General features: G+C 41.4%; 1 protein-coding gene across 4 annotated transcripts in view; it reads left to right on the top strand.

The window, feature by feature from the left end:
* Nucleotides 1-17,167, top strand: part of DNAI3 (dynein axonemal intermediate chain 3) — a 142,214-nt gene extending 125,047 nt beyond the window's left edge. For 3 of the 4 annotated variants that reach the window (XM_015144182.3, XM_077953440.1, XM_077953453.1), the window contains 6 exons: nucleotides 3,477-3,540; nucleotides 7,832-7,962; nucleotides 10,271-10,475; nucleotides 12,434-12,525; nucleotides 14,007-14,129; nucleotides 16,842-17,167. In XM_015144182.3, the coding sequence (XP_014999668.3) occupies nucleotides 3,477-3,540; nucleotides 7,832-7,962; nucleotides 10,271-10,475; nucleotides 12,434-12,525; nucleotides 14,007-14,129; nucleotides 16,842-16,985 (759 nt within the window). In that variant the 3' untranslated portion in view covers nucleotides 16,986-17,167. The remainder of the gene's footprint in view (nucleotides 1-3,476; nucleotides 3,541-7,831; nucleotides 7,963-10,270; nucleotides 10,476-12,433; nucleotides 12,526-14,006; nucleotides 14,130-16,841) is intronic. The other variant, XM_077953449.1, reaches the window with a different exon arrangement.
* The last annotated feature ends 8,348 nt before the right edge of the window (nucleotides 17,168-25,515 follow it).

The raw sequence follows: 25,515 nt of genomic DNA, 5'->3' as shown, positions 1-25,515 counted from the left end.
ATGATAATGATAATGGCTACCATTTTCTAAGGACATACTGTAATAATAACCAAAGTGAGCTCACGTTTACTGGACATTTTCTATGTATCAGTGTCTGTGCCAAGTTATTTTCCAAATTATATCCCATTTAATCCCAGTAATCCTGTAAGGTTGATATTATTATTGCCATTTTATAAATGAAGAAATGAGTCTCAGAACTTTATCTACAGTCATACAGAGGCAGAGATGCTCTTTTCACTCATGACTCTCATTCCCTGAGACACAGAGTATTTTTCCCAGGTCAAGTCACCATGGGAAGAGGTCATAGCTCAGTCTCACCAGAATGCAATCTACGTCCACCCTTTGGTATGAAGAGGAAAGTAATCAATTCCACAAGCTCCGGAGAACATGATTGCGTCTCAGGCATAGCACTGGGTGCGGGGATCAGATGTGAATAGCATAGTCCCTCTCTCCTCAAGGCACTTTCTGCCTAGTCAAGGAGCAGACACATGTTAAACACCAACACCAGTCCAGAGGCCATTCCGATAGGAAGAAGGAAGTTGGGGAAGGTGACTCACAGGCTGATTGGACGTTGGAGGTTGAGAAGGAATCTCAAAGATCGGGTTGAGAGTAGAATTTCAAGCAGAAATAACAGCCTGAACAATATTTTGGAGTTATGAAAGTCCAGGATTTGTCTGGAGATAGTGAAATAGTTTGGTGTGAGAGATAAAGGTATGTCTAGAATGCTTGGTTGGAATCCAATACTGAAGGGCCTTTCCTGCTGTGTTAGGTAATTTGAGTTTCATTTAGTAAGCAATGGGATACTACCAAATAAGTATGTGCTTTATAACTTGGGTTTCACAGCAAAGTTTAAAAAATTGTTTTAATTGTGGTAAAATATATGTAACATAAAATTAATCATCTTAACCATTTTTAAATGTACAATTCAGTGGTATTAAGAAACTCCTTTCCCAAAGGTCAATAATCTGTTGGAAAAGTACATTCGTATTGTACAGCCATCACCACCATCCATGTCCAGAGCTTTTCCTCATCCCAAACTGGGCCTCTGTACACACTAAACAATAATTCCCCCTTCCTTTCTTTCCCCACCCACTGGTAACCACCATCTACTTTCTGTATCTACAAATGTGACTATTCTAGATACCTCATGTAAGTGGAATTATACAATATTTGTCTTTTTGTGCACCAGAGTTTTTAAAGCAGGGGAATGACACCATCAGATCAGATTTAGAAAGATCAATGACTGCAAGATCTTAAAGCAGAAATTAAAGCATGATACCCCCTGCTCAAACTCTTCAGTGACAACTCAGTACAACATGAATAAAATCCAGACTCTTCACACCATGGCCTATAAGATTTGTCCGCTGCCTATCTCTCTACCTCATCTGCACCAACCTCCCTCTCACTCACTGTGGCAGCTCTGCTTTTTACTTTTTTCTTTTTTTTGAGATGGCATCTCACTCTGTCACCCAGGCCAGAGTGCTGTGGCACTATCTCGGCTCATTGCAACCTCCACCTCCCAGGTTCAAGCAATTCTCCTCCCTCAGTCTCCCAAGCAGCTGGAATTACAGGTGTGTGCCACCACGGCCAGCTAATTTTTTCTGTATTTTTAGTAGAGACAGTGTTTCACCATGTTAGCCAGGCTGGTCTTGAACTCCTGACCTCAGATGATCCACTCGCCTTGGCCTCCCAAAGTGCTGGGATTGATTACAGGTGCAAGCCACCATGCCCAGCCTTTTTTTCTCATTCTCCTAATACAAACTCTTGCCTGCCTTTGGAGGCCTTGCCCTAATTGGAATTTCTTTACTCATCACTCGACAGATACTCACTATGCATTTAATATATGCCAGGCATTGTTTTTGACCCTGGGGATATAGCAGTGAACAAACAGACAAAATTCCCTGGCCTCGTGGGGTTGGCATTCCAGTGGAAGGTTCTACCAACTTGTGATGCAGCTGATCCATCTACTTTGGATAGAGATCTTCAGGGAAGCCTCTCTAGGGTCTCGACTGGCTGGCATGGGGCGAGGGAAGGGAGTGGAACCCTGGAGGGAGAGAAGCCAGGCAGGCGGTGATTTCAGGTGGGCCAGCCCAGAAATGAAAAGGGCCTGAGCAGTGGGGCCAAGAATGTCAACACAGGGGTTGGGGAAGTGGAGTTGGGTAACAGAATTACAGAAGTGGCTAGAGAAGGATGTAAAGGTTTCCAGCTAGGTTACTTCAACACATATTTATTAAATTGATTCCAGCTAGTCCTCGTTGACTTGGTTCAATTTCATTGTTTCATGTACTGGCTATGAGACCCAGGAGATATGAGTAACTCTCTTACAGGATTCTGGTGAGGGCTGAGGGTCACATCCATCAAGCTCCTAAGAACGCTGGCAAGCACTGAGTGCTCAAGAAGTGGTATCCCCGAGGGTGATGTGCAACATGGCCATGGATTAGCAAAACATGTACCCATCTGTCTGCTTCCTTAGACTGTGAGGACCGTTAGTGGAGAAAGGGCTTGTCCTTGGATTTGGAATTTCCAACACCATATACAGTCCTTGTTTGTTAAATGAATTAGCATAGATGAATAAAAGCTCAGATGGGTGAATGAGTGACCTTGTCCCCAGTGAGTTTATCCTTCACTTTGCATAAATCAAATGTGCTGTCATCTCCCCTTCCTTGCTACAGATCCCAATCCATCCCCCATTTTATACAAACTCCTGTGTTTTTCTCTTCTCATCCAGTGAAGAAACAATAGAATTAGGAGACTGCATGGGGTGACCTAGAGCAAGTCATTTAACCTCTCCAAGTCTCAGTTTCCTCATCCATCCGATAACAGCGAGGGACTAATTATTTTCTATAAACTTCTCCCACCTCTGTAATTCATCGGTGCTCTGTCTTTCCCCCTTGCATGACTGTTTCTTCCTCTTCTTAACATCAGGTCCATTTGCCTTCCCCTCTCCTTAAAACAGCCATGAGGCAGAACAAGAATACATATCACTTGGTATTTTATTTAGATTGAACTTTGTGTTTCCTGTTCTCAACCTGAAAAGTAGTAATTACTACCATGTATGCATTCATAGTCCCACTTTCTCGCTTATTCCACAAATATTTATTAACAATTGACTTTCTAATGGGCTGAAAAGTAATCACTGAATAACATGGGCTGATCCCTCCCTTTATGGATCAACAACAAAAACTTTGGATGCCCGGTGGTTTGGACTCTTGTCCCAGATGGAGTATCTGCAGAACTATCATGTTCTCCACATCATTATATGTGGACAAAGACACAACAAACTCATTCTTTCTTCAATATAAAATTGAGTACTTATTTTGAGGCTTTCCTTCTCCCCCACTGGATCAAATTACTTGATTAAATTGACTTGTTGTTTTGCAGTTGTTTTGGTTAACAGTCAATCTTAGCACATGAGTGTGAGGTCTTTTGTCTCTTAAGTTGTCATTGTACTGATCAGGAACCTGTAATATTTTTAGGAAGGCGAAGTGATATACACAGATTGGAAAATGGAAAGAGACCCTGAAACTGGCCGATTTATGCGTAAGTTTTGTGATTGCCCTGTTATTAATAAGATGTTCCTTTTAATTTAAACTACCGAAAGGAATCTTTTGCAGTGCAGAGTCAGCCTGGTCTTGCTAATGGGAGGGAGGGCTCCTAAGGTACTGACTAATAAGGTGAAGGCCTTGAATAAGCCCCATAGTCATCACCTGGGAACTTCTGAAAACACACATACAAATCTTAGATCCTACCCCAGGCCTACTGAATCGGAATCTGGATTTTAATAACATTTTCCAGGGTGTTTGTTTTCGTGCCAAAATTTGAGGAGCACTGACCTATATGTTGCTTAAATGACTGAGAAACTTGAGTGATTTAATTTAAAAATAAAATCCTGTTTCAATAATTCAATAACTTGATAGTTCATCTATGTGGAAAATCTGAGTCAGTTAGATTACAAGCAAAATGTATGATAATCTAGAAGACCCCAGCAGAGTACAGGAAAAGGGACTGCAGGACCCTCCTTTGAGGCTAGGACAGGTTGTGTCTTTATGTCTGCTGCTCCCAGGACCTGGGCCTCTGAAAAGCTGAGCAGAAGCATGTGGGTCACATTCAGGTGTGAGAAGGAATTGCTGTCAGGAATACAGGCACCCCAATAAGCAAAGCTCCCTATCTCTAGCAAGCTCAGAGCCTTGGGGTTCACTACAATTATAACTACTCATTTTAAAGCTTTGAATTTTGTCATAGCATTAAAATATATTTTAATGCATTTCACAGTTTGGGATAACCATAAGCAAAGGAAGAGGTAGCTCCTGGGACTGCTAGGCAGACAAAGGCTGGCAAGAAGGCTTCAGAACACCGTGAGGGAGCAGTGTGGTAGAGCAGCTGGATTCTTTGCAGAAGGGTATCTGGTCAATCATGTGAGTGGAAGTGTGAGTAACTGACAGGGGCCAGAGGTCAGAGCCACAGCCTATAGGGGACAGTTATTAGAGCTCAGGTCTTCACCTGTAACCTCCTGGCCTCACTCCTACTGAGTGTGGTACCAGAAATCAGAGTCTGTCATAAGATCTGAGAAGACTATCAGCCATGCCTTCAGGGTAGCCATTTAATCTTGCAGCCAAAATACTCCCACTTTCTTCCCTGACTGGAACCTCAAATGTGTGTTGTTGACAACAGTAGGGCATTGAGAGAGGATTAGATGGATCCTAGGGAGGGCCAAGTGCACACACAACAGAGACTGATTTTCCACTTTCCATTCAATCCCAATTTCATGATTTAAAGCTGAACTCAAAATTAGATATTGGATATAATGAATTACATTCAACTTCTTTTATGCTTACTCATGTATCTATTTATTCAACAATTAATGAGTGTACATTGTACACATACTGCAAGATAGGCATTATAGAACATGACAGCAGTCTTACCGTGCCCCTGGGACACAAGCTGAGGACCTGATGCCATGACTTGGTTGTGCACAGGGGACACTGATTCCTCCTGGCCTCAGAGATTTTCTTGGGGCACCACTTCATCCTACAGCCAACTTCTAAACTGCTTTGGAGGGGGCCCATGACAAACAGGTTTTTAAGAAGAAACTTCTAAGAGACAGATTACCTTAACTGAGATGTGTGTGATAAGGAAGCCCAAACAAACTTTCCAGATGTTCTAAGTGACAAGCCAAGATAAATGCAGGCTGAATGATGGCAGTTGACATAATCATGTCATATACTGTTCTCACAAATCGGCACATGTCATGTGCTAGGCACTTTCTATGGATAACCTGTGTAGTCCTCACAGCAGCCCTGTGGGTAGCTACTGTAGGTGGCATTACCAGAATTTGAACACAGCTAGTTTGCTCTATGTTGCCTCTAGCATTAGATAATGGCTTTGAAAAATAGCTTTTTCATTTTTTAATAATAACCTGGCCTGGAGGCTCTGGCAGTCCATTTAATAATTTAAGGACAGCTCCATTCATTGCTGAATGACACTAAGGTCTTTCAAAGGACAAAAGAAAGAAAAAGTTTTTATGGGCTGAGAGCATCTAACGTTATTTTAAAGTGCAGACATTAACGATTGTCAACATCGCTATCATTGGTAATTATTTCAGTTCTTAGAGGGCTCTGCTCCCTGGAGTGAGGTGGTGTCTAAGGAAGCCTCACTAACGCAGAGGGCAAACCCAGGCTCTGAGAAACAGAAGCAGCAGCAAGAAGAAAGCTGCTGGTTTCCAAGGGTCTTGAACCTTACCAGGAATCTTCTAGATCACTTCAAGATGGCCTCAGAAGTATGTCTTCTGTGCTCTCTTCAAGCAAGGGGTTTGGTTGGAGGAAAATTAGCCTTTTTTTTTTAATCCAGAAAAGCTACAATTTTTATTTATTTTTACTTAAAAAAATTTTTAACTGTGGTAAAATAAACATAAGCATAAAACTTACCATCTCAACCAATTTCGAAAGTATGGTTCAGTGGTGTTAAGTACATTCACGTTGCTATGCACTCAATCTCCAGAATTCTTTTCTTCTTGCAAAATGGAAACTCCATACCTATTAAATACTAACTCCTCATTTGTCCCTGGTCCCCCAGCCCTTGGCAAACACCATTCTACTTTCCGTTTCTGTGAATTTGACTACCCTAGAATCATGTAGTATTTGTCTTCTTGTGACTGGCTTATTTCATTTAGCATAATGTCCTCAAGCTTTATCCATGTTGTAGAATGGATCAGAATTTCCTTCTCTTTCAAGGTTGAATACTATTCCATCGTATGCATATACTACATTTTGTTTATCCATTCATCCCTCAAGGGACACTTGGATTCCTTCCACATTTTGGCTATTGCTAATAATGCTACTGTGAACTTGAGTGGAAAAATACCTGTTTGAAACCCTACTTTACAAGCTTCTTACAAGATTTAGTACATCTTTTTCTGCTTAATGTGCCATGAGTGTTCTGCAGGAAAAACCCCATCTCTCACATAGCAATTAATATGACAAAATTCAGAAAACATTAGTATAAAGTGGCTGGACATTGTGGTGTGGCCTTGACAGCCATATGTTTTTATGGTCATGCCTGGGGCATAGGGTTGTGGGTAACAAGAAATTAGGAGGATTCAGTTCTGCAGCCAACTCTCAGGGAGAGGAAATCCAAGCAGAATCCTCCTGTTATCTGAGTAAAGAGACCAGAGAAGCAGGAAGACCCTGGGACCTGGGGCAGAGGCTAAAGTGAACTCTTGATCTTAACGTTTGAACCTGTAAGGCTTCCCACTTGCAACAAATGGAAGGGCTGTGGCTCTTGTCAGAAACGTGGCTGTTATTCTCAGCATTTCATCTCTGTCTTCCTATTCATGCTGTCTCCAAGTCCTGTCAATTCTAGCTCACAAATATTTCTTGATTATCCCTTCTTCTCCCTTGCATCTTAGTCCACGCCACCATCCTCTCTCACCAGAACTGCCACTGCAGCCTCCTCTGCTTTTACCTGCCTCTAATCCATTCTCCCCACAACAGCCAGAGGCTCTTTCAGAAATGTCAGTCAAATTGTCTCACTTGGAGACCTAAAGGACTCATTACAACACTTAGAATGTAATCTGAATTCCTGTCTTACAAGGCCCAGCATGACCTGGACCCTCCTGGTCCCCATTTGTTTCATGTCTCACTCTAAGATGACCAGATTGCAGTCGGGGTGCCTTCCTCAAGTGTATAAAAGCACTAAACACTTCTCTCCTCAGGACTTTGGTGTATGTTGTTTCCACTGTCTGGAACGTTCCTTCACACCAAAATCTTCCCATGTTCAACTGCTATTCAGGCCTACATGACGCATCTTCACAGAAGCCTTTTCTGACCCTTCAGTCTAAATTACAAATCCCCTTGTTATTCTTACTTGTAATATTTTTTCCTTCACAACACTTCTCACAATTTTTACATTGTATACTTTCAGATGTGTGTATTGAAATTCTATCTTTCCCACTGGACTGCAAGCTCCTTGGGGGCAAAATCATGTTTATTTACTAACTGTTGTCTACCCAGCCAGCTACAGTACCTGCTATTACATATAGGCAATCTATAAATATTTATTGACTAATTGAGTGAATTAATGAATGAGTAAATGAATAACACAAAGTATTCATTTGAGCTTGAAAACTGGCCTTGATGGGATGTTCCCTGGACATTCCATAATAACAGAAGGAGCCATCCCCTGACAGATCTATTCATCCCAGCTGGTCTCTGGTTCTCCACTCCCAGACCCCATTCATGGGGCCCTGTCTGTCCATTGGAGGTCTGTCCATTCTTCACTGCAGGAATGCAAATAGTGTTATTAAAGATGAGATGGCCTTCTTTCACTCCAACAGCAAAGAAGCCAGTGAACCTCCACACCATTCATGACGGAATTGTCCACACTATTCAGAGATCACCTTTCTACGATGACATTATTCTCACGGTTGGGGGTTGGAACGTGGCCATATGGAAAGAAAGTGTTATGGTAAGTTGCCTGCAAAATGGAGGTGTGGGTGTGTGATCCTTTGTTATTGAGAAAGACAAGAGCAACTGTTATGTTCTGACATAATAGTGCCTTTGGGACACTTTTTGGAGAAATTAGAACAGATGGCGGGGACACCAGCTTGTCAGCAGAGCCACTGTAATCCTTTTGAAAACACAATCATTTGTTTTTCCTTCCTGAGGGGAGAAAACAGTTTATAAGTTCCTTGTTCTCTGAAACTTAACAGTCTTGGAATATCTACTGTGGGCAGTTGACTTCTCTGGCATTTTTGGGGGGGTGGGGGCCAGGGTCTCACTTTGTGGCCCAGGCTGGAATGCAGTGGCGTGATCTCTGTTCACTGCAGCCTCGACTTCCCAGGCTCAGGTGACTCTCCCATCTTAGCCTCCTGAGTAGCTGGGACCACAGGTGCACGCCACCAAGCCCAGCTATTTTTTTGCGTTTTTTGTAGAAACAGGGATTTCACCATGTTGCCCAAGCTGGTCTCAAACTTCTGGGCTCAAGTGATTCACCTGCCTCGGCCTCCCAAAGTGCTGGGATTACAGGTGTGAGCCACCACACCTAGACTTGACTTGCATTTTTTCCTCCCTGGAAAGTACAAGATGCAATGCCTAATTCTGATTGAAGTGCAAGGAGAAACACTGGGTTTGTCATCTTTCCCTCTGCACCAGGAATATGTTAGCAGGTTCAGAAAGTGGGAGTGAGTAAGCTGAGGGTATGTCAGCAGGCAGAGCCTCGCCTGTCCAGGGACAAACAGTGGTTAAAGGGAGGCAGCAAGAGTGTGGTCAGGATTAGGAGAGGGGCTGGATCTAGGCAGATAGGAGCTAAACTGCCAAAACCTAGAATGATTGATAAAATCCGGTGAAGCAAGGGTGTGGGGAAATCAGTACTTTTGGTGGGATTGTAAGTTGACATGTCTCTTTGGTGAGCCATTTGAGATTATCAAAGCCTGAAACTATATATATATGTTTATATGCATATAATTTCATTATATCCATATTATATATGTATATGTGCATATATGTATACCAACTTTGACATATATGTGTGTATGTATATAGGCATATAATGTGGATATATATACACACATATATATGTTTCAAAGTTGGTATACATATATATGTAGAAGTAGAACTGTTAGGTTAAATATATATACATATTAAATAAATATACATATATATTTAACCTAACAGTTCTACTTCTAAAACTCTAACATATAAAAATACTCAAAAACTGTATATTTATCATTGAAAAGGATTTAGAAACTACTTAAATGGCCATCAACGGAAGAACTTCTGCTTTATGCCAATGTACTTCTGTATGTTTGATTTTTTTTTTTTTCTACAATTAGTAAGTTTTGTAGTTAAAGAAAAAGGAAATTCAGGCATGATTGTCCAAAGACTATGCCAGGTCAGGAGTTTGGTTATAGAAACTCAAGGTGCTGGGAGAAGTAGACAAGAAGAACAAGTTTGAAATGTCACCTCCACAGAGTCCATGAATCTGTGACATTGTTTCTTCACAGGAAAGTCTCTTATGTATATATTGGAGGGTGGGAGACAGCTCCATGATTTAGTGTAGTCCCTGCAGATATAAGTAGGCAAAGGAGCACCCCTGGTCAGTAGATGAAGCCTGAAGTGGGTAGAAAGCACATTCTGTTCTTACTTTTGAAAACCTCCCAAAGAAGACAGATTACCCCATGGTAGAGAAAAGAGAGGATGATTGCATGATGCTTAGATGGTCTAAAATCTCTTCCTAGTGTATTTATAGGCTATCAACTGCTTCCATCTGAAGTCACTTTATATGAGAATTTGCTAATTCTGCTGTCGATTTTCAACATGCAGTACACAGCTGGAACTGGCAGACTTTTCATTTGTTTTACTCTCTACTGTTTACTGAGCTGTTTCCATGGGAAGCAGATATCTGACAGCAAAATAAAGGCATAAGCAGAATGTCCTTATAATCTTTACTTGTCTAATGTCCACCAATTTCCACAGAAATAGTCGTAAGGTTAGAAGCAGTAGTGGGTTTAGAAGCGGGACTATTAGAAACTTCAACAACTTAATTGGAATGTTTAAACTTTTCTGAAAAGCAACTACAAATGGCTTATGAAAACAGGGAAGAAAAGCTGGTGTTATATAAAAACCCTACAACAAAGAGAAGTAAGACTTCCTGTGGGCATAATTTTGTTGTTATATGATCATAGCTAGCTTGAGTTGTGCTTAACGAACATCATAGTGAATTTCCCTCAGATAATAACAAAATCTTCTTTGTCTTTTTAAAAATTTGTTTAAAGACTGGACCTCTCCTTCAGTCATGCTGTGCACCAAAAAGGTACACCTCAGGCCACTGGTCCCTGACTCGGCCCGGAGTTTTCTATATCGGCCGAGAAGATGGATATATTGATATCTGGGACCTTCTGGAGAAAACCCATGAACCGGCCCAGTCTCAAAACATTTGCATAACTATGATCACCTGCATCAAACCCTGGATCTTTTCTCGTATGTTAATTCTAACTAAATAAACGAAGTCATTTTTGGGTAACTCGGGAACATCTTGACATTCATCTGAAAAGCCTCCAATGCTTATTTCTTAGTTTTTTGTTTTTCTTCTTGCTCATCCCTTCTTATCCCTTCCCTTCTCTTCCTTTCCTTTTCGTTCTCCTCTCTTCCCTTTCCTTCCCATCTTTCCTCTTCCTTCTCCTTCTCTCTTGCTCTCAAACCTTGGACACAACCTGAGCTCTTCTCACTGTTGCCTCATCAAGAATGATTTCTGAGACATGTGTCAGGCAGAGGCTGGTTTTGAACCACACAATGGAAAACATCCTTCTCCTCTTCTCCGGGTCAGACAGGGTGAGCCCTAGGTCTTTGTGATCTTTTGCTGTTTTTTTTTTCCCAGATGGAATAAATTTTGTTTCTTTTTCATTACAAATCATATTTTTAATATTATATCACTTTTGTGGTTCTCCCCTGGCTAATATCAAGCAATTCTCTTCATAAGATAAAATTATTATCTGGGGTTATATATGTATGTATTAAGCTTTAACCTTTGAACCAACTATGAGGAAAAAGTACTATATAACAAAACAAAACAAGCATAAATTCAAGGATGTGTCTATAGAAATGTGATGTATGTCTTTTGTCTCCATTTTTTTTTCTGTTTCACCCAAGTAGTAATTTCTATGTAAATCCAGTATGTTTGCCTCTTTTTATTTTAATTTTTTGCAATGACATCTTGCTGTGTTGCCTGGGCTGAAGTGCAGTGGTGTGATCAATCCTCCTGCCTCAGCCTCCCAAAATTCTCGGATTATAGGGGTGAATCACTGTAACCCACCTGCCTTTTTTAAAAGAAGTTTTCCATTGTTTGCAAAGGTATACAGCATGAAATTCTCTTGCCATCCATTTCTCAGAAATGTTAGATTTGGAAACTCAGTCTTCAGCATCTTGAGTGTCACATTCAGACTACTGCTTAGCCATATGTACCACCCAAGTATCTTTTCCCACTTTGGTGTAAAACATTGCTTTGTACACCTACAGGGATTATGAATCCAGGATTTTGCAATTTGAAGCAGACTTACTAAAAAGGAAAAGAACACACACACAGTGAGATAGAAAATTAAAATTCTCAGGCCGGGCATGGTGGCTCACACCCCTAATCCCAGCACTTTGGGAGGCTGAGTGAGGTGGGAAGATCACTGAGTCCAGGAGTTCAAGGCCAGCCTGAGCAACATGGCAAGACCCTGTCTCTACAAAAAATATAAAACAAACATTAGCCGGGCATGGTGCTATGAGCCTGTAGTCCCAGCTACCCAGGAAGCTGAGGTGGGATGATTGATTAAGCCTAGGAGGTTGGGCCACAGGGGGAGACCCTGTCTCCAAAAAAAAAAAAAAAAAAAAAAAAAGGTAGAAGAAGGAGAAGAAGAAGATTAAAAATCTCAAACACTTTGCATATTATACCCATTTTAAATGTTCAAAGGAAACTACTTGTTTTTACAATAAGACCTGTGGTTCTGGCTACATCTTTGAAATTCTTCTGGATAATGGTACCCTTTAGCCCTTTCTGTGTTCGGTGAAAATGAACTTCATGACTTTTCTTTGAAAATCTTTCTATGTGTTCTCCTTGCTTTCTTCTCAAGTATGCCCAGTGGGTCCAGTCACAGAGATAGTCAACTTCAGCCAGGAGCCATATTCCTTATACAGTCACCAGAAATACAAGTTTTGAGGCAGCAGGGGGGGGGCCAACAAAGGCTCAGTCTTAGCTTTCATTTCATCAGCTGGAAAAAATGACTTGTACATGTTTACATGGTCCAGCCATGAACATCTGATGAAAATGCCAAGATCATTGGAATCACAGTAGGTCCTCTGGGAGAACACAAAACAAAAACATATTTCATGTTTAACTGCTTAAGATGGTTTTCTGTTTGCTGATTTTTTCCTCCCATTTATTTTAAATCTTTCAGCTAAACAGCAATTTATAGCCATAGCTGATTATTATGGAACACTGCATATATTAGAAATTCCTTGGACATTAAGTCGCCCTTCCGCCAATGAGGTTAGTAACATGACTTTGAGAATTAATGTGACCAGATATTGCCGAGATGTGTCTTTTAAAAAATGTTAGAAATGACAGCATTGGCCGGGCGCGGTGGCTCAAGCCTGTAATCCCAGCACTTTGGGAGGCCGAAACAGGCGGATCACGAGGTCAGGAGATTGAGACCATCCTGGCTAACACGGTGAAACCCCGTCTCTACTAAAAAAAATACAAAAAACTAGCCGGGCGAGGTGGCGGGCGCCTGTAGTCCCAGCTACTCGGGAGGCTGAGGCAGGAGAATGGCGTAAACCCGGGAGGCGGAGCTTGCAGTGAGCTGAGATCCGGCCACTGCACTCCAGCCTGGGCAACAGAGCGAGACTCCGTCTCAAAAAAAAAAAAAAAAAAAAAGAAATGACAGCATTTTTCCTCTGTAAGGGAACAAAAGACTCATACAGTAAATAAGAGGATGTATTTCTGTTGTATGAGTTAATAGTTTGAAGCTTTAAAAAAAGCCCCAAACATGACATCAGAAGGAAACCAAGTAAATGAAGTCCAGACTCTGAGAGAATAATGACTTGGGGATTCATAATCAGAAAATGTCACTTTTCCTATTGTAACCGAAGTGTGGGATGCGGATTTCAGTTTCAGTGATACCCTTCCCTGAGGGCCCAGTTGACATGTTCATGCATCTCTCCATCACCCATCCCCACCGGTTCCCAACCCAAGTTGGAATATAGCAGGCAGCACAGCTGAACTGGCAGTGTTCTACACCCCCCACCCTGTACCCACCACCCAAGTGTTTCAAACAATGTTAACAATGAGGCTTTAAAAAGATCAATGAATAGAAATATATAAATGTATATACAATGAACATTAAACATACAGATTTCAGCCTGCTGCAAGTCCAAACATCGGCCTAGTTACCGGCAGGCAAAAGGCTGTCTCTCCCCTGGTTGCCTTCCCCGAGGTCTCTGCTGACTTTCCTGCTTCTATTCTATGCCAATACGTGAAGCCCTCCAGGGACCAGGAGCTCAGCTCTGCTTCCAGTCCCTCTAGGATCTACATTGAGATCCTCATCTGGGTTTTCTAAGTTTGATTGATGATATGAAACTTCCCTCAGATGTAGAAGGAAGAAGGAAGAAATGGGGGGAAAAGCAACCCCTGAATTGCAGCTCTCTCCTTCCAGCCCTACTTTGGAAACCTCCAAGTCACAGAGCCCTAAACGTTAGCACAGTAGCCCCTGAATTGTGCCAGCTCCTCAGGTAGTAGACCTGTGAGTACAATTTCCAAATTATATTCACCCAAGAGATTTAAAGTATCACAAAATAGATATCTACATAATAATTAGGTAGATGATCATTAGATAATGATCAAGTAGATTAGGGAGGTAAATTAGGTAGGTCGTCTACCTAATTACAAGCAGCAGAAATTCTAACAGAGCCTTGTAAAGGTCATGGGGGCTTCCTGCATGTCACCCTCTCACAGGCATCTGTTTCTAACAGATGACAAGTATTAACCACTACTTTGAAAGAGAAGTCAAGCATCTGGAATACGTAGAACAGCGCAAAAAAATTCGTGAGCAAGAAAAGAAAGAAATGGAACAAGAAATGGCGAAGAAAAAAGTTGTAAGTTAAATTTCAGAAATGAAAGATGTTTTCCTTGAACACCAGTGGAAATATATTTGTTTGGCTTAATCCACAGTTTCCGTAGAAAAGTTATACTTTTTCACATTCTTCTCTTGTTCTCATGAGAGTCAAGTGCATTACTTTGATTTCCTACCTCACTGCCAGTTAGACAACTAGTGAGATTCTGTCCAATTTAAGTTTCTGAAATTTTCTATAATTTCAAAGTCCTTTAGTACAGGTACATTAATGCAAAATTTGAATGCTTTCATTATAGAATTTTAATATCTGGTGAATAATGCATTAAAGAAGGTGGTGCAAAAGGAGTTGAATATGGAATCAAGACACGTGGGCTCAAATCCCAACTCTGCCACTTACTAGCTGTGAGATTTAGAGCAAGGCTGTCATCTTTGCTGAGCTTCAGGTCTCTTATCTTGAAAATGGGAATACTAGTAACCAAGATTACTGTAAGGCTGTCAGTTAAAGAATGTGACAAATAGACTTTCAGTAAATAGAGCTATTATAATAATAAATAGATTAGATAGATAGATAGATAGATAGATAGATAGATAGATAGATAGATAGATAGATAGATATGAGGGGGTGGAGGGAGAGGTGAATTTTACTGTATATAATATGCTGAAGCTATGAAACTTGAAATAGAGGAGATTGGTACAGGGCACATCCATCCTAAACTCTGTCAAAAAAGAACCTAAGCTCTAAAGCACCCCGTGCCCCTCTTTCTCAGCTTCTCCCTGTTTGATAGGAAATCTGTGACTCTGCTGGTCTTCCCTTGCCCACTGGAATTTTGGGCTTTTAAACATTCTGTGAATTAGGCTTTTCTGTCTTTCTCACTTGAGATCACCTCAGTCTCAATTTCTGTTTCCCTCTTGCTCTTTCTCTCCTTTGCTCTTTTGTTACCAACATTTCATCATTGATCCCATCTGTAGGTTCCGTATAGCCAAATACATACATCCTCAAACACAGTTACTCACATGAGGCCCTCAGTCTCAAAAGCATTAGCATGTGGTGCCGGGCACAGTGGCTCACGCCTGTAATCCCAGCACTTTGGGAGGCTGAGGTGGGTGGATCACCTGAGGTCAGGAGTTCGAGACCAGCCTGACCCACATGGAGAAACCCTGTCTCTACTAAAAATACAAAATAAGCCTGGCATGGTGGCGCATATCTGTAATCCCAGCTACTCGGGAGGCTGAGGCAGGAGAGTCTCTTGAACTGGGAGGCGAGGTTGCAGTAAGCCGAGATTTTGCCATTACACTCCATCCTGGGCAACAAGAGCGAAACTCTGTCTCAAAAGAAAAGAAAAGAAAAGCATTAGCATGTGGAAATATTGTAATGTGCTGCATTAGCAAATAGATTACCATTATCACTTATTGATAGATACTAATTAGTGCAATAAAAGCAGAGGATCTCATTTCAAAAACATGTTTGGAGATAAAGTGTAAAAGAATGCCAATTTATTAACCTTTCTTTCCATTCCACTGCTACAAATTGATCTTAGTTTTGTTCTTTTGCACACTTAACAAATGTTAGTTTGTTGAGATTCTATTATTGGAGATAATCTGCCACCCTTCCCCTTCTCCAGCAATTATCCATGACTATTATGAGTGTTTAAATACCATAGCAACAGCTCCTAATTATCTACATCAATGGGAGCAAGTAGAATTGTGGATAATCCAAAAATAATTTGCATGTGAAATACTTTTTAAACACCTGAATATTATAATAATAATCCCTTAAATTGTATTATACTTTTCAATTTCCAAAACGTTCCCAACTTCTTGTTACTTCATTTCCATTTGATATGGTGCCCTCTTTTAAGTAAAGCCACCACTTCTCAAATTTTCGCTGGAACTATTAATAGATTGTAGATATGTGAATGAATTTGAAAGGGTTCCTCTGTTACATTTAGAACAAGAAAAAAGTCACTAAGTAAAAACAACTAATGTTAGTCAGAAATGTCTCCTTCTAAGCAATGGCTGATAAAGGGGAAAATGGAAACAGTAACAACCTCAGAAGATTGCAATGGGGATTAAATGAGTTAAAATATTTACAGCACTTAGCCAATGACTGGCACATAGAAAGTGTTCGCATGTTCATCCAGCAAGGCTGGCCTGTATGAGTGCTCAGCAGGTGCCAGGATGAGGCTGTACAGTTCAACACAGATTTCAGGAAAATCATACATCCATCTCTTTGTAAACATATAATCTGGATACAGCTCCCTCCTCAAAGGATAATAATAATCACTGCTCTAATCGCATATGAAATGGGAATTTTCCTAACTGGAATTTCAGCTGGAGACTCAGCCTGGGAAGAGTAGTCATTGCCGTGTGATCCACAAGCTATGCCCTTCATATGGGGCTCAGAAGAGGGGGATCTCAAAAGAATTCTGCAACCTCTAGGCTATTAGTCACCCTCCAGTCTACATAAGGGAAACAAGGGAAGAAGTCTGGAAAAAGGGATTTGTTTTTGAGAGAGAGAGAGAGTGGTTGGGGACCATGTTTCCCTCCACTCCCTCCTTTCCCAGCACATCTGACTGCCTCCCACCCACCTGCCCTCCTGCCTTCCTGCCCTCCATCCAATCCTTTCCAGAAAACAGCAGCCAGGTCAACTATTCACAAACAGCCCCTTCTCATCCTTTGGTATTTTTAGATATCAGTGTTTTATAGGGATGTCTTGTTTTTCTTCCCCCCCTAGAAAATATATCAGAAGTCAAAAGAACAAATGGAGGCTGAATTAAAAATGGACTATGAGAGTTATCTGGAACTGGAAAAGACCGTTCTTATCAACCTTGGCCTAATCAAAGTCACAGAGAAGGGGTCATACTTGGATGTGATGTAAAAAAGCTTCCTGAAGGGGTGTTTTGGGGACTTTTTCTCTCTATTTGTTTTTTTATGTCAGGTGAACTGGCAAGCTGAACATATATATATGTGTGTGTGTGTGTGTGTGTGTGTGTGTAGAGAGAGAGAGGCTTATTTATATACTTTTATTTCCCTGCTATTAAAATTTTTGAATTTTAACAATGAGATCTATTTCAGTTTTTGTACCAAATATGTGCCGAATTTTGTACTGAATATGAAAGTGTTCTTTTTTTAATGAATGTTTTCAATAACAAAATTTGTATTTTCCTATAATAATAGAGAACTTTGGATGTCCCCTCCATCCCAATCCTTGCCATCCACGCAGAGGTCCTCATCCCAGGCAGAAGGGGAAATCAAACTGCTCCTACTTATCAGCTTGCTTTTGGCCACCTTTCCAAAACAAGTGCTTCCCCTGGGTCACTGCACAAACTGTAGGGCCGTGTGCTAAACAAAATATTAGCAAATCAAATCCAGAAAAAAAAAAAAATATATATATATATATATATATATATATTTTAAAGAGGTTAACACATGAAGACCAAGTTGAGTTTATCCAAGGAAGGTAAGGTTAATTTAAGAGTAGAAAATAAATCAGTGATTAATCAAAAGAGAGAAATTATGATGCCAAGCTGATGTAGAAAAACATTTTATAAAAGTTGACATCCATTCATGATAATAACAATACATTCTTAGCATCTACAGAAAGAATTCCTGTAATCTGATGAAGGGTGTGTAAAACAATACTACACCAAACATCATACTTCATGGTGACAAGCAGAAAGCTTTCCTCTGAGTTGTGGAACAAGACACAGGGCACACCATCAGGTGCCTAACATCATGTACTGCAGTTGCTTTTTTCTGCCTATGCTGGTCAAGCCTAGCATAGGCACCAAAAAGCAAAAACAGTATGTGAAACTGAGACACAGAAGAACTTGGAGCCAGATTGTGAAGACTCCTGTTTACCAAGCTAAGGAGCTGGATTAGAATTTATGAGGAATGAATAGAAGGACTAAACAGGAAGTTGACCCGAACAGCTTTATTTTTAGGAAACAAGGAATGAACTAGAGCGGGGAAGAGTCTCATGGCAAGAAATCCTATTATAATGGAGGCAGGATGAATTGTTCAGGGCAAAGGATTAGGATGCCCTGTACTAAAGCTTAATGTGAAAGTAGAAATGAAAGGCTGGTTGGATTGGGAAGGGAAGACAAAGGATAATACCAAGGTTTATCAGTTAGATTGCTAGAGGAAAGAAAACTTTGTCGGGTAGGTTTTAGCTCTTAACCACCTGTGTGCCATTGAACAGATGACCCAGCTCTGTGAAACAGATTCCCCTTCCATCAAGTCAGGTTGAGAGAACTTACCTTGCAGCATTTACGTAAGGGGCAAATGAGCACCTGCAGATAAGGGGCCTGTGCCTGGCACATATTATTGTCATCATGATTGAAGTTTCCCGGGGCTTATCCTTACACTTGAACTTCTTTTATTCTTTCTTTTTTCTGCACTCACTTTCTAGGTGCATTCATCCACTCTCAAGGCTTTAAATAATACCTCTGTGACCTGACCTTCTGTCTAAAATCAAGAGATGTGTATCTGTTTGACCTTTTGTATCTCCACTTGGATGTTTAATAGGCATCTCAAACTTAAACGTGTCCAAAATTGAGTGCTTGATGTTTCCCTCCAAAAGCCATTCCTCTAGCAGTCCTCCCAGCCATGATGCTGCTTGGGGCAAAAGCCTTAAGGTCATCCTTCATCTCCTTTCTTTCACAATCCACATCCAATCTGTCCGCAAGTCCTGTTGACTACACGTTCAGTATGCATGCGAAACCTGATCACTTCTCTTCTCCCTCACTGCTACCACCATGGTCTAAGCTGCATCATCACCAACTTGGATTTTGCAGCAGCCTCCTGTTCTCCCTGCTTCTGTGTTGTCATTTTCAGTCTCTTTCAGCCACAACCAGATGGTAATTTTAAATTGATGCTGTCAGATGCTGTCATCCTTCTGCACAGAGTCCTTCCTCAGCCTCATAGTATGATCACTCAGAGTATGATCCCAGTGCCTCTCTGTGCCCTGCAAACCCTTGTGCAGGCAGGCCCTCCATTGTCACCTGGTCCCATCCCTCCTTCCTCTCCCCTCCATCACCCCATCCCAGTCATGCTGGCCTCCTGTTCACCAAACATGCCAGGCATCTTCCTCTCCCTGGGCATCTGTGCTTGCTGTTCAGTACCTTCTCCAGAGATTTTTCTAATTTTATTTTCATGAGTTCACTCTAAAAAATGGTTGGTTTGTCTTTAGAGACAGGGTCTCACTCAGTTGCACAGGCTGGAGTACAGTGGTGCAATCATAGCTCACTGCAGCCTCAAGCTGTTGGGCTTAAGCAATCCTCTTGCCTTAGCCTCCTGAGTAGCTAGGACTACAGACACACGCCACCACACCTGACTTTAAAAAAATATATTGAGTGCCTTCTATGTGCCAGGGCCTATCATTTTAAACAGGATGGTAAGGGAAGGTGACACTTGAGCAAAGTCCTGAAAGGCATGAGGGGTTTCACCTGTAGTCTTCTAGAAGTGTGTTCCATAACCCAGTCTCCCTCCCTTCGTGAAAAGAAGCTGGGACTACAGAGAACAGGAGGGTCATGACTGAGTGTCATAAACCATGACCAGAGGCTGAGCACATTGTTGTCTCAAATAAAAGCAGGGTGTTGTTAGAGTAAAGGACTGGAGTAATGGATATTGAATAAGTGTCTGCCTTAGGGTTAGCAAATAAAAAGCTTAGTATAGTGGCTACCATATGGCAAGCAGCAAATATGTTTTGCCTAATTTACAAATACAAAATGGTTGTAACATTCTTGCTATAGAAATTAACATGGGGCTCCTTATGGTTATGATAGCAGTTGTTATCCGTTCAGTGTGATTTTTTTTTTCTTTTTTTCTTTTTTTTTGAGATGGAGTCTTGCTCCGTCACCCAGGCTGGAGTGCAATGGCGCGATGTCGGCTCACTGCAACCTCCACCTCCCAGGTGATTCTCCTGCCACAGCCTCCTGAGTAGCTGGTATTACAGGCATGTGCCACTATGCCCAGCTAATTTTTGTATTTTTAGTAGAGACAGGGTTTCACATGTTGGCCAGGCAGATCTTGAACTCCTGACCTCAAGTGATCCACCTGCCTTGGCTTCCCAAAGTGCTGGGATTACAGGCTTGAGCTACCACACCCAGACCTGGTGTGGTATTTTCATTGTGTGTTTATAACCTCGGTTTTCCTGAGTCTCATCACCTGTGTCCACCATGCAGTCACATAAGCAGCCATAGCCCAGGTTTCATGGGACCTTGCCCCACTTGCTTCTCAGGTAGCCTAGCCTTCTGCAGAGTGCCCCCAAGTGTGTCCAGTGGCCCCTGGGATGAAGGTAGAGTCATACATGTTCAAGACCACAACCACCAGGCACTCAGGGCTCCATTCTCTCAAAAATGCTAGAGCTGCCTAATGGCCTGTAACATGGGGGAAGGTGCTGGGACAGTGCTTCTGGGTTAGTTCAAGTTCACCAAGAAGCAAACACCAAGGCAGAAGCAGAGGTGCAAGAAGCAAGGGAGAGCCTTCAGAGCTCATGCAGGTCTGGTACCTATGGAAGGAAAGAGGAAAGGACAGAAGATGATAGGATTCATCTCAGACCACTCAGCGTGATTTAATTATTCATGATACCTCTCTTTGACACTAAGACTTTGAAACAGACAAAATCATAGTGATGTCTCTTCCTTCTCTGGGATGAGTTCTCTCCGAGGCTCCTCAACCCCTTAAGCTAAGGTCCTTTTGTTTGGCCCAGACCTTCCATTTGGCAGACAAGGCCAGGCATGCTGAATCCCAGTAAAGAACACAGCTGAGGCTCAAGTGAAGATGCTAACCACCTGCACTGAAGATGTAGGAATATCAGGTGTGAATGAAAGTGGAGTTAACCGGTGTGCTTGCTTCCAATCCCCACAGCTCCAACCCTTTCCCCTACCACCCACTGTGAGCCAATCTGATCTTCTTCGGACCTTAAGTCATTTGGTCTGGCCTACAGTGTAGTGAAAAGACAGGGGTCTTCAGGTCCTGGCAGACCCGAATCCAAATCCCAGCTTCATCACCTTGGGCAAACTGCACTATCCCATAAGTCTCAGATGCCTTGTCTGTAAGTGGGGATAATAATAATACCTAGCACAAAGACAATGTATTTAAAGCACCTGGAACATAGTTGGCTTAATGAATGTTGTTGCCTTTTCTTGCTTGGTCACAGGTGCAGACACACACACGCGCGCGCGCACACACACACACACACACACACACACCAGAGAAACTATAGTGTTTCCTCTTTGTTCTATGTAGTAATCTCTGATTTTAACTTTTTGTTGCTACTATTAATAACAGGAATGTTTCCCAGACTCAAATGCAACTTAAGCAGTGACTGTCCATGCCTGGTTTAATATTAGCCTTTGATCATTTTAATATGAGACCACAAGTGTTGGACATAGTATTTAACATAAATTTTAAATAAATTTGAACAGCTTTCTTTTTTTTGCAGAACTGATAATGCTACTCAGAAAATTGATCATTCTAATATTTGATTAATTTATATTAAATTTAATGATCATTCAGCTTTACAAATTGCTTTTTATCCGCCAAGAAACAGGTAATTAAACCAGCATATTTTCAGGTCCTCAGATAAGCATATTGTGTGTGTGCACTTCAGATGAAAAGGCAATTAACTCCAGTAGATGGTGGCCTAGGTGCTCTTCACAGCTTCACTAATCCAGCACTGTAAATAATTAACGTCTCCCTGCACCCTTCTACCTCGGAGCACTGCCCAGGGTCGGTTCCGCTCCACCGGGTTGCTAGGTTGCCATTGCCAGGACAGATCTGTGCAACTAAGCAAGGTCCTCACAACGGAAATTAAATATGTTAGTGAAGGGCCAATGAACCCCTGTGCGGTGAATTTCCTCCTGCCATGGCTGATGAGCTCTCTGAGGGCCACGGGCTAATGTGAAACAGCGCACACTGTCAGAGCAGAACCCTGCACACCAGCAAAACCAGCCTTGGGAGCTTATTGGGAAACGATGGATTTTTAAAAGTTGTGTAATTGCTTTTGAATGCTTTCTTGTTAACAAATATGACATAAAAAACATAGACGGTGAATATGACAGATAATATAGGTTGTGTTTTTCTACAATGCCAATGCTCCAAACTTAAAGACAGAAAATAAGCTTTCCCAAACTCATCTGTATATGTGAAATTCTGAGATGTTTTTATTCTTTTTTTCTTAAAAAGGAAAAGGAATATGTAAAATAGAAGATTTCACATTCTTCCCTGTTAACTAGAGATGCATTTTCCAGTACTTCTTAGGAACCATATTTTTAAGAATAATAATTCCCTTTAGAGAAAAAAAAAAAACTCTAGAAAATAATGCTAAGTAAAATCTAAAATACAGAAAGTGTCTGCTTTGGCCGGGAACGGTGTCTCACAGCTATAATCCCAGCACTTTGGGAAGCCGAGGCAGGTGGATCACCTGAGGTCAGGAGTTCAAGACCAGCTGCCCAACATGGTGAATCCCTGTCTCTACTAAAAATACAGAAAATTAGCTGGGCCTGGTGATGGGCGCCTGTAATCCCAGCTACTTAGGAAGCTGAGGCAGGAGAATCGCTTGAACCAGGGAGGCGGAGGTTGGAGTGAGCCGAGATTGTGCCGCTGCACTCCAGCCTAGGCCATGAGAGCAAAACTCTGTCTAAAAAAAAAAAAAAAAAGAAAGAAAAGAAAGTGTCTACTTTATTTCAGCCTTAGTAAAAAAGCTAAATTAACAATTAAATTGGTACTAGTTGTTCATTTATAATGAAGTTTGTATGGATCTAAATATAACAAATAAAAAACAGAGGCCAGTCATGGTCGCTCACCCCAGTAACCCCAAGACCAGCCCAGGCAACTTGGCAAAACCCCATCTCTACTAAAAATACAAAAACATTAGCCAGGCATGGTGGTGTGTGCCGGTAATCCCATCTACTCAGGAGGCTGAGGCACAAGAGTCGTTTGAACCAGAGAGGCAGAGGTTGCAGTGAGCTGAGATTGTGCCACTGCACTCCAGCTTGGAGGACAGAATGAGACTGTCTCAAAAACAAAACAAAACAGAATAAACTCCCAATTATCCAGAATCCTAACAACCAATAGCTAGAACTTCATTATTTTTTAGTTCTGTAATGAACACTTATGACAACAAAAGACAAGCAACTTTTTATTAAGGAATTATCATCAGGTATATAACCAAATTCAAGGTCCATCCATGTCAGAATTCTGCCAGATTGTCATGTCTGCAGGCCTGACAATAATTACTGATGGTCATCAGTATAAAGACAGCTCGTCTCGAGCTTTGTAATGTTGGGTTTCTGATTCATTTCTTCAACAAATGGGGATAATAAATCCCACTGCATGGAATTATAAGGATTAAATAAGATATAAACATATGGAAGTACTTTGTAAAGTCTAAGTGCTTAAAAATATGTAAAATACATATTAAAATATTTTACATAGATGTTGAACTGCTTTGGGATTCTGAGGTGACTTTTGAATTATCAAAGGAAGTTTAATTATATTTATTGTAGTATATTTTTATTACATTGTAATTCCTGATAGTGTTTAATTAACAGTCAGCTTGGCCTGGCTTGGTGGCTGAAGCCTGTAATCCCAGCACTTTGGGTGGTCAAGGCAGGCAGATCACCTGAAGTCAGGAGTTCAACACTAGCCTGGCCAACATGGTGAAACTTTGTACCTACTAAAAAATCAGCTAACCAAGATATCCATTCTCTTACCCTACTAGATAAATAATTTACATGTATTAGTAGCTAATTAATTTAGTTTAATAATTATGTGGGTCCCTTCAGCAGATGAGAGTAGAAAAAAATAAAAAATAAAAACAATGTTATGGATCTTAAAGTCTGAAACTTAGAAATAAGGGAAAAACATTAGACATGGTCATATAAAAGACATCCACCTGTTTAAAAGGCAGGATGACACTTTGTATGTTCCTTTCAACCCATCCATGTCAAGCAGGGAACCATGTAGCCATTACTCAATCGTACACTTTATTTTTTAAGACTGTTGGAATTTTGTCTGCATTTCTCTAACAGGCACCTTAGCATCAGGAGAGGGCAAACTCCAGAAAAACACCTGGGCTGTAAGTAGGGAGTACTGGAGAGGCGTCTAGTCCTCAGAAATGATACGCTGTAGACAGAATTTGAAACAAAAAAACTGCATCCGTTCACTATGAGAATCTCAATTTTAATTGATTGAGAGTAACAGAAAATCTGGATGAGGAGGAAGATGGCAGAAACCACTTGTGCTGGTCAAATATCCCCCGTGCACCTCTGCATTTGCCAGCCTCCTTGCAGTCAGATTGGAGCCTGAATTCTAGCCAATAGGATGTGGGTGGAAGTGACAGAAGCCACTCCAGGCCTGACTTTAACTCATCTCATGGAACCTTCCAGCTTTATCTCCCCCTGCGATGTGTTCCAGAGGCCATAATTTACAAAGTAGAGAATAGTTTCTCATTCTGTATCAGACTTTTCACAAGCAGGTGATAACCCTTTATCATATTAAACCACTGAGACTTCAGGTTTTATTTGTTATGCCATTAGCTAAGCCCCTCCCGATGAACTTGGGCAGATTAGAGAGCACTCTGTCTTACTAGAACAGATGTGCCCAACTCTCAGTTGGAACCCAGGATTTGAACTTAAATCTGTGCACTGTTAATAAGATGCCAGGAAAATTAAAAAGCCAAAGATATCAAAAGAAAAGAAAAACCTTTCCTGAATTGAAAATCACCTGTGTCTACAAAGTGAAAGAGCATAAAATATTCTAAACAAATTCAAATTATGCAGTAAGTGGGTGAATTGAGATTTACATATCACTCCAAATCCTATGCTTTTAAATTCTCAACACTGAAGCCGAAGTGGTCATTTAAAAATCAGAGGCCAGGCGCGGTGGCTCACGCTTGTAATCCCAGCACTTTGGGAGGCTAAGGCGGGTGGATTACGAGGTCAGGAGTTTGAGAGCAGCCTGGCCAACATCATCAAACCCTGTCTCTACTAAAAATTCAAAAATTAACCAGGCTTGGTATCGTGCGCCTGTAATCCCAGCTACTTGGGAGGCTGAGGCAGGAGAATCGCTTGAACCCGGGAGGCAGAGATTGCAGTGAGCCGAGATCCAGCTATTGCACTCCAGCCTGGGCAACAAGAGTGAAACTGCCTCAAAAACGCACACACACGAATCAGGCCTGAACTCCATCACTTCCCTGCTTACAACGTTTCAATGGCTCCTCCTTGCCTCGGGGATTGGGTCTAAGCTCTTTGCCTTCCTGTGGCATGGCCCTGCTTGCTTGTAAACTCATCTCTTACAGCCTTGCTCTCCCCTACTTCTGCTCTAGCCATTTCACTCCATGCTGTTTTCCACACATGCTATACCCTCTCACCTCTTCTTCCTTGAAAATGCTATTCCCTTTC

The sequence above is a fragment of the Macaca mulatta genome, chromosome 1 (genome assembly GCF_049350105.2).
Source record: "Macaca mulatta isolate MMU2019108-1 chromosome 1, T2T-MMU8v2.0, whole genome shotgun sequence".
Lineage (NCBI taxonomy): Eukaryota > Metazoa > Chordata > Mammalia > Primates > Cercopithecidae > Macaca > Macaca mulatta.
This window is presented reverse-complemented; position numbering and strand designations above follow the sequence as displayed.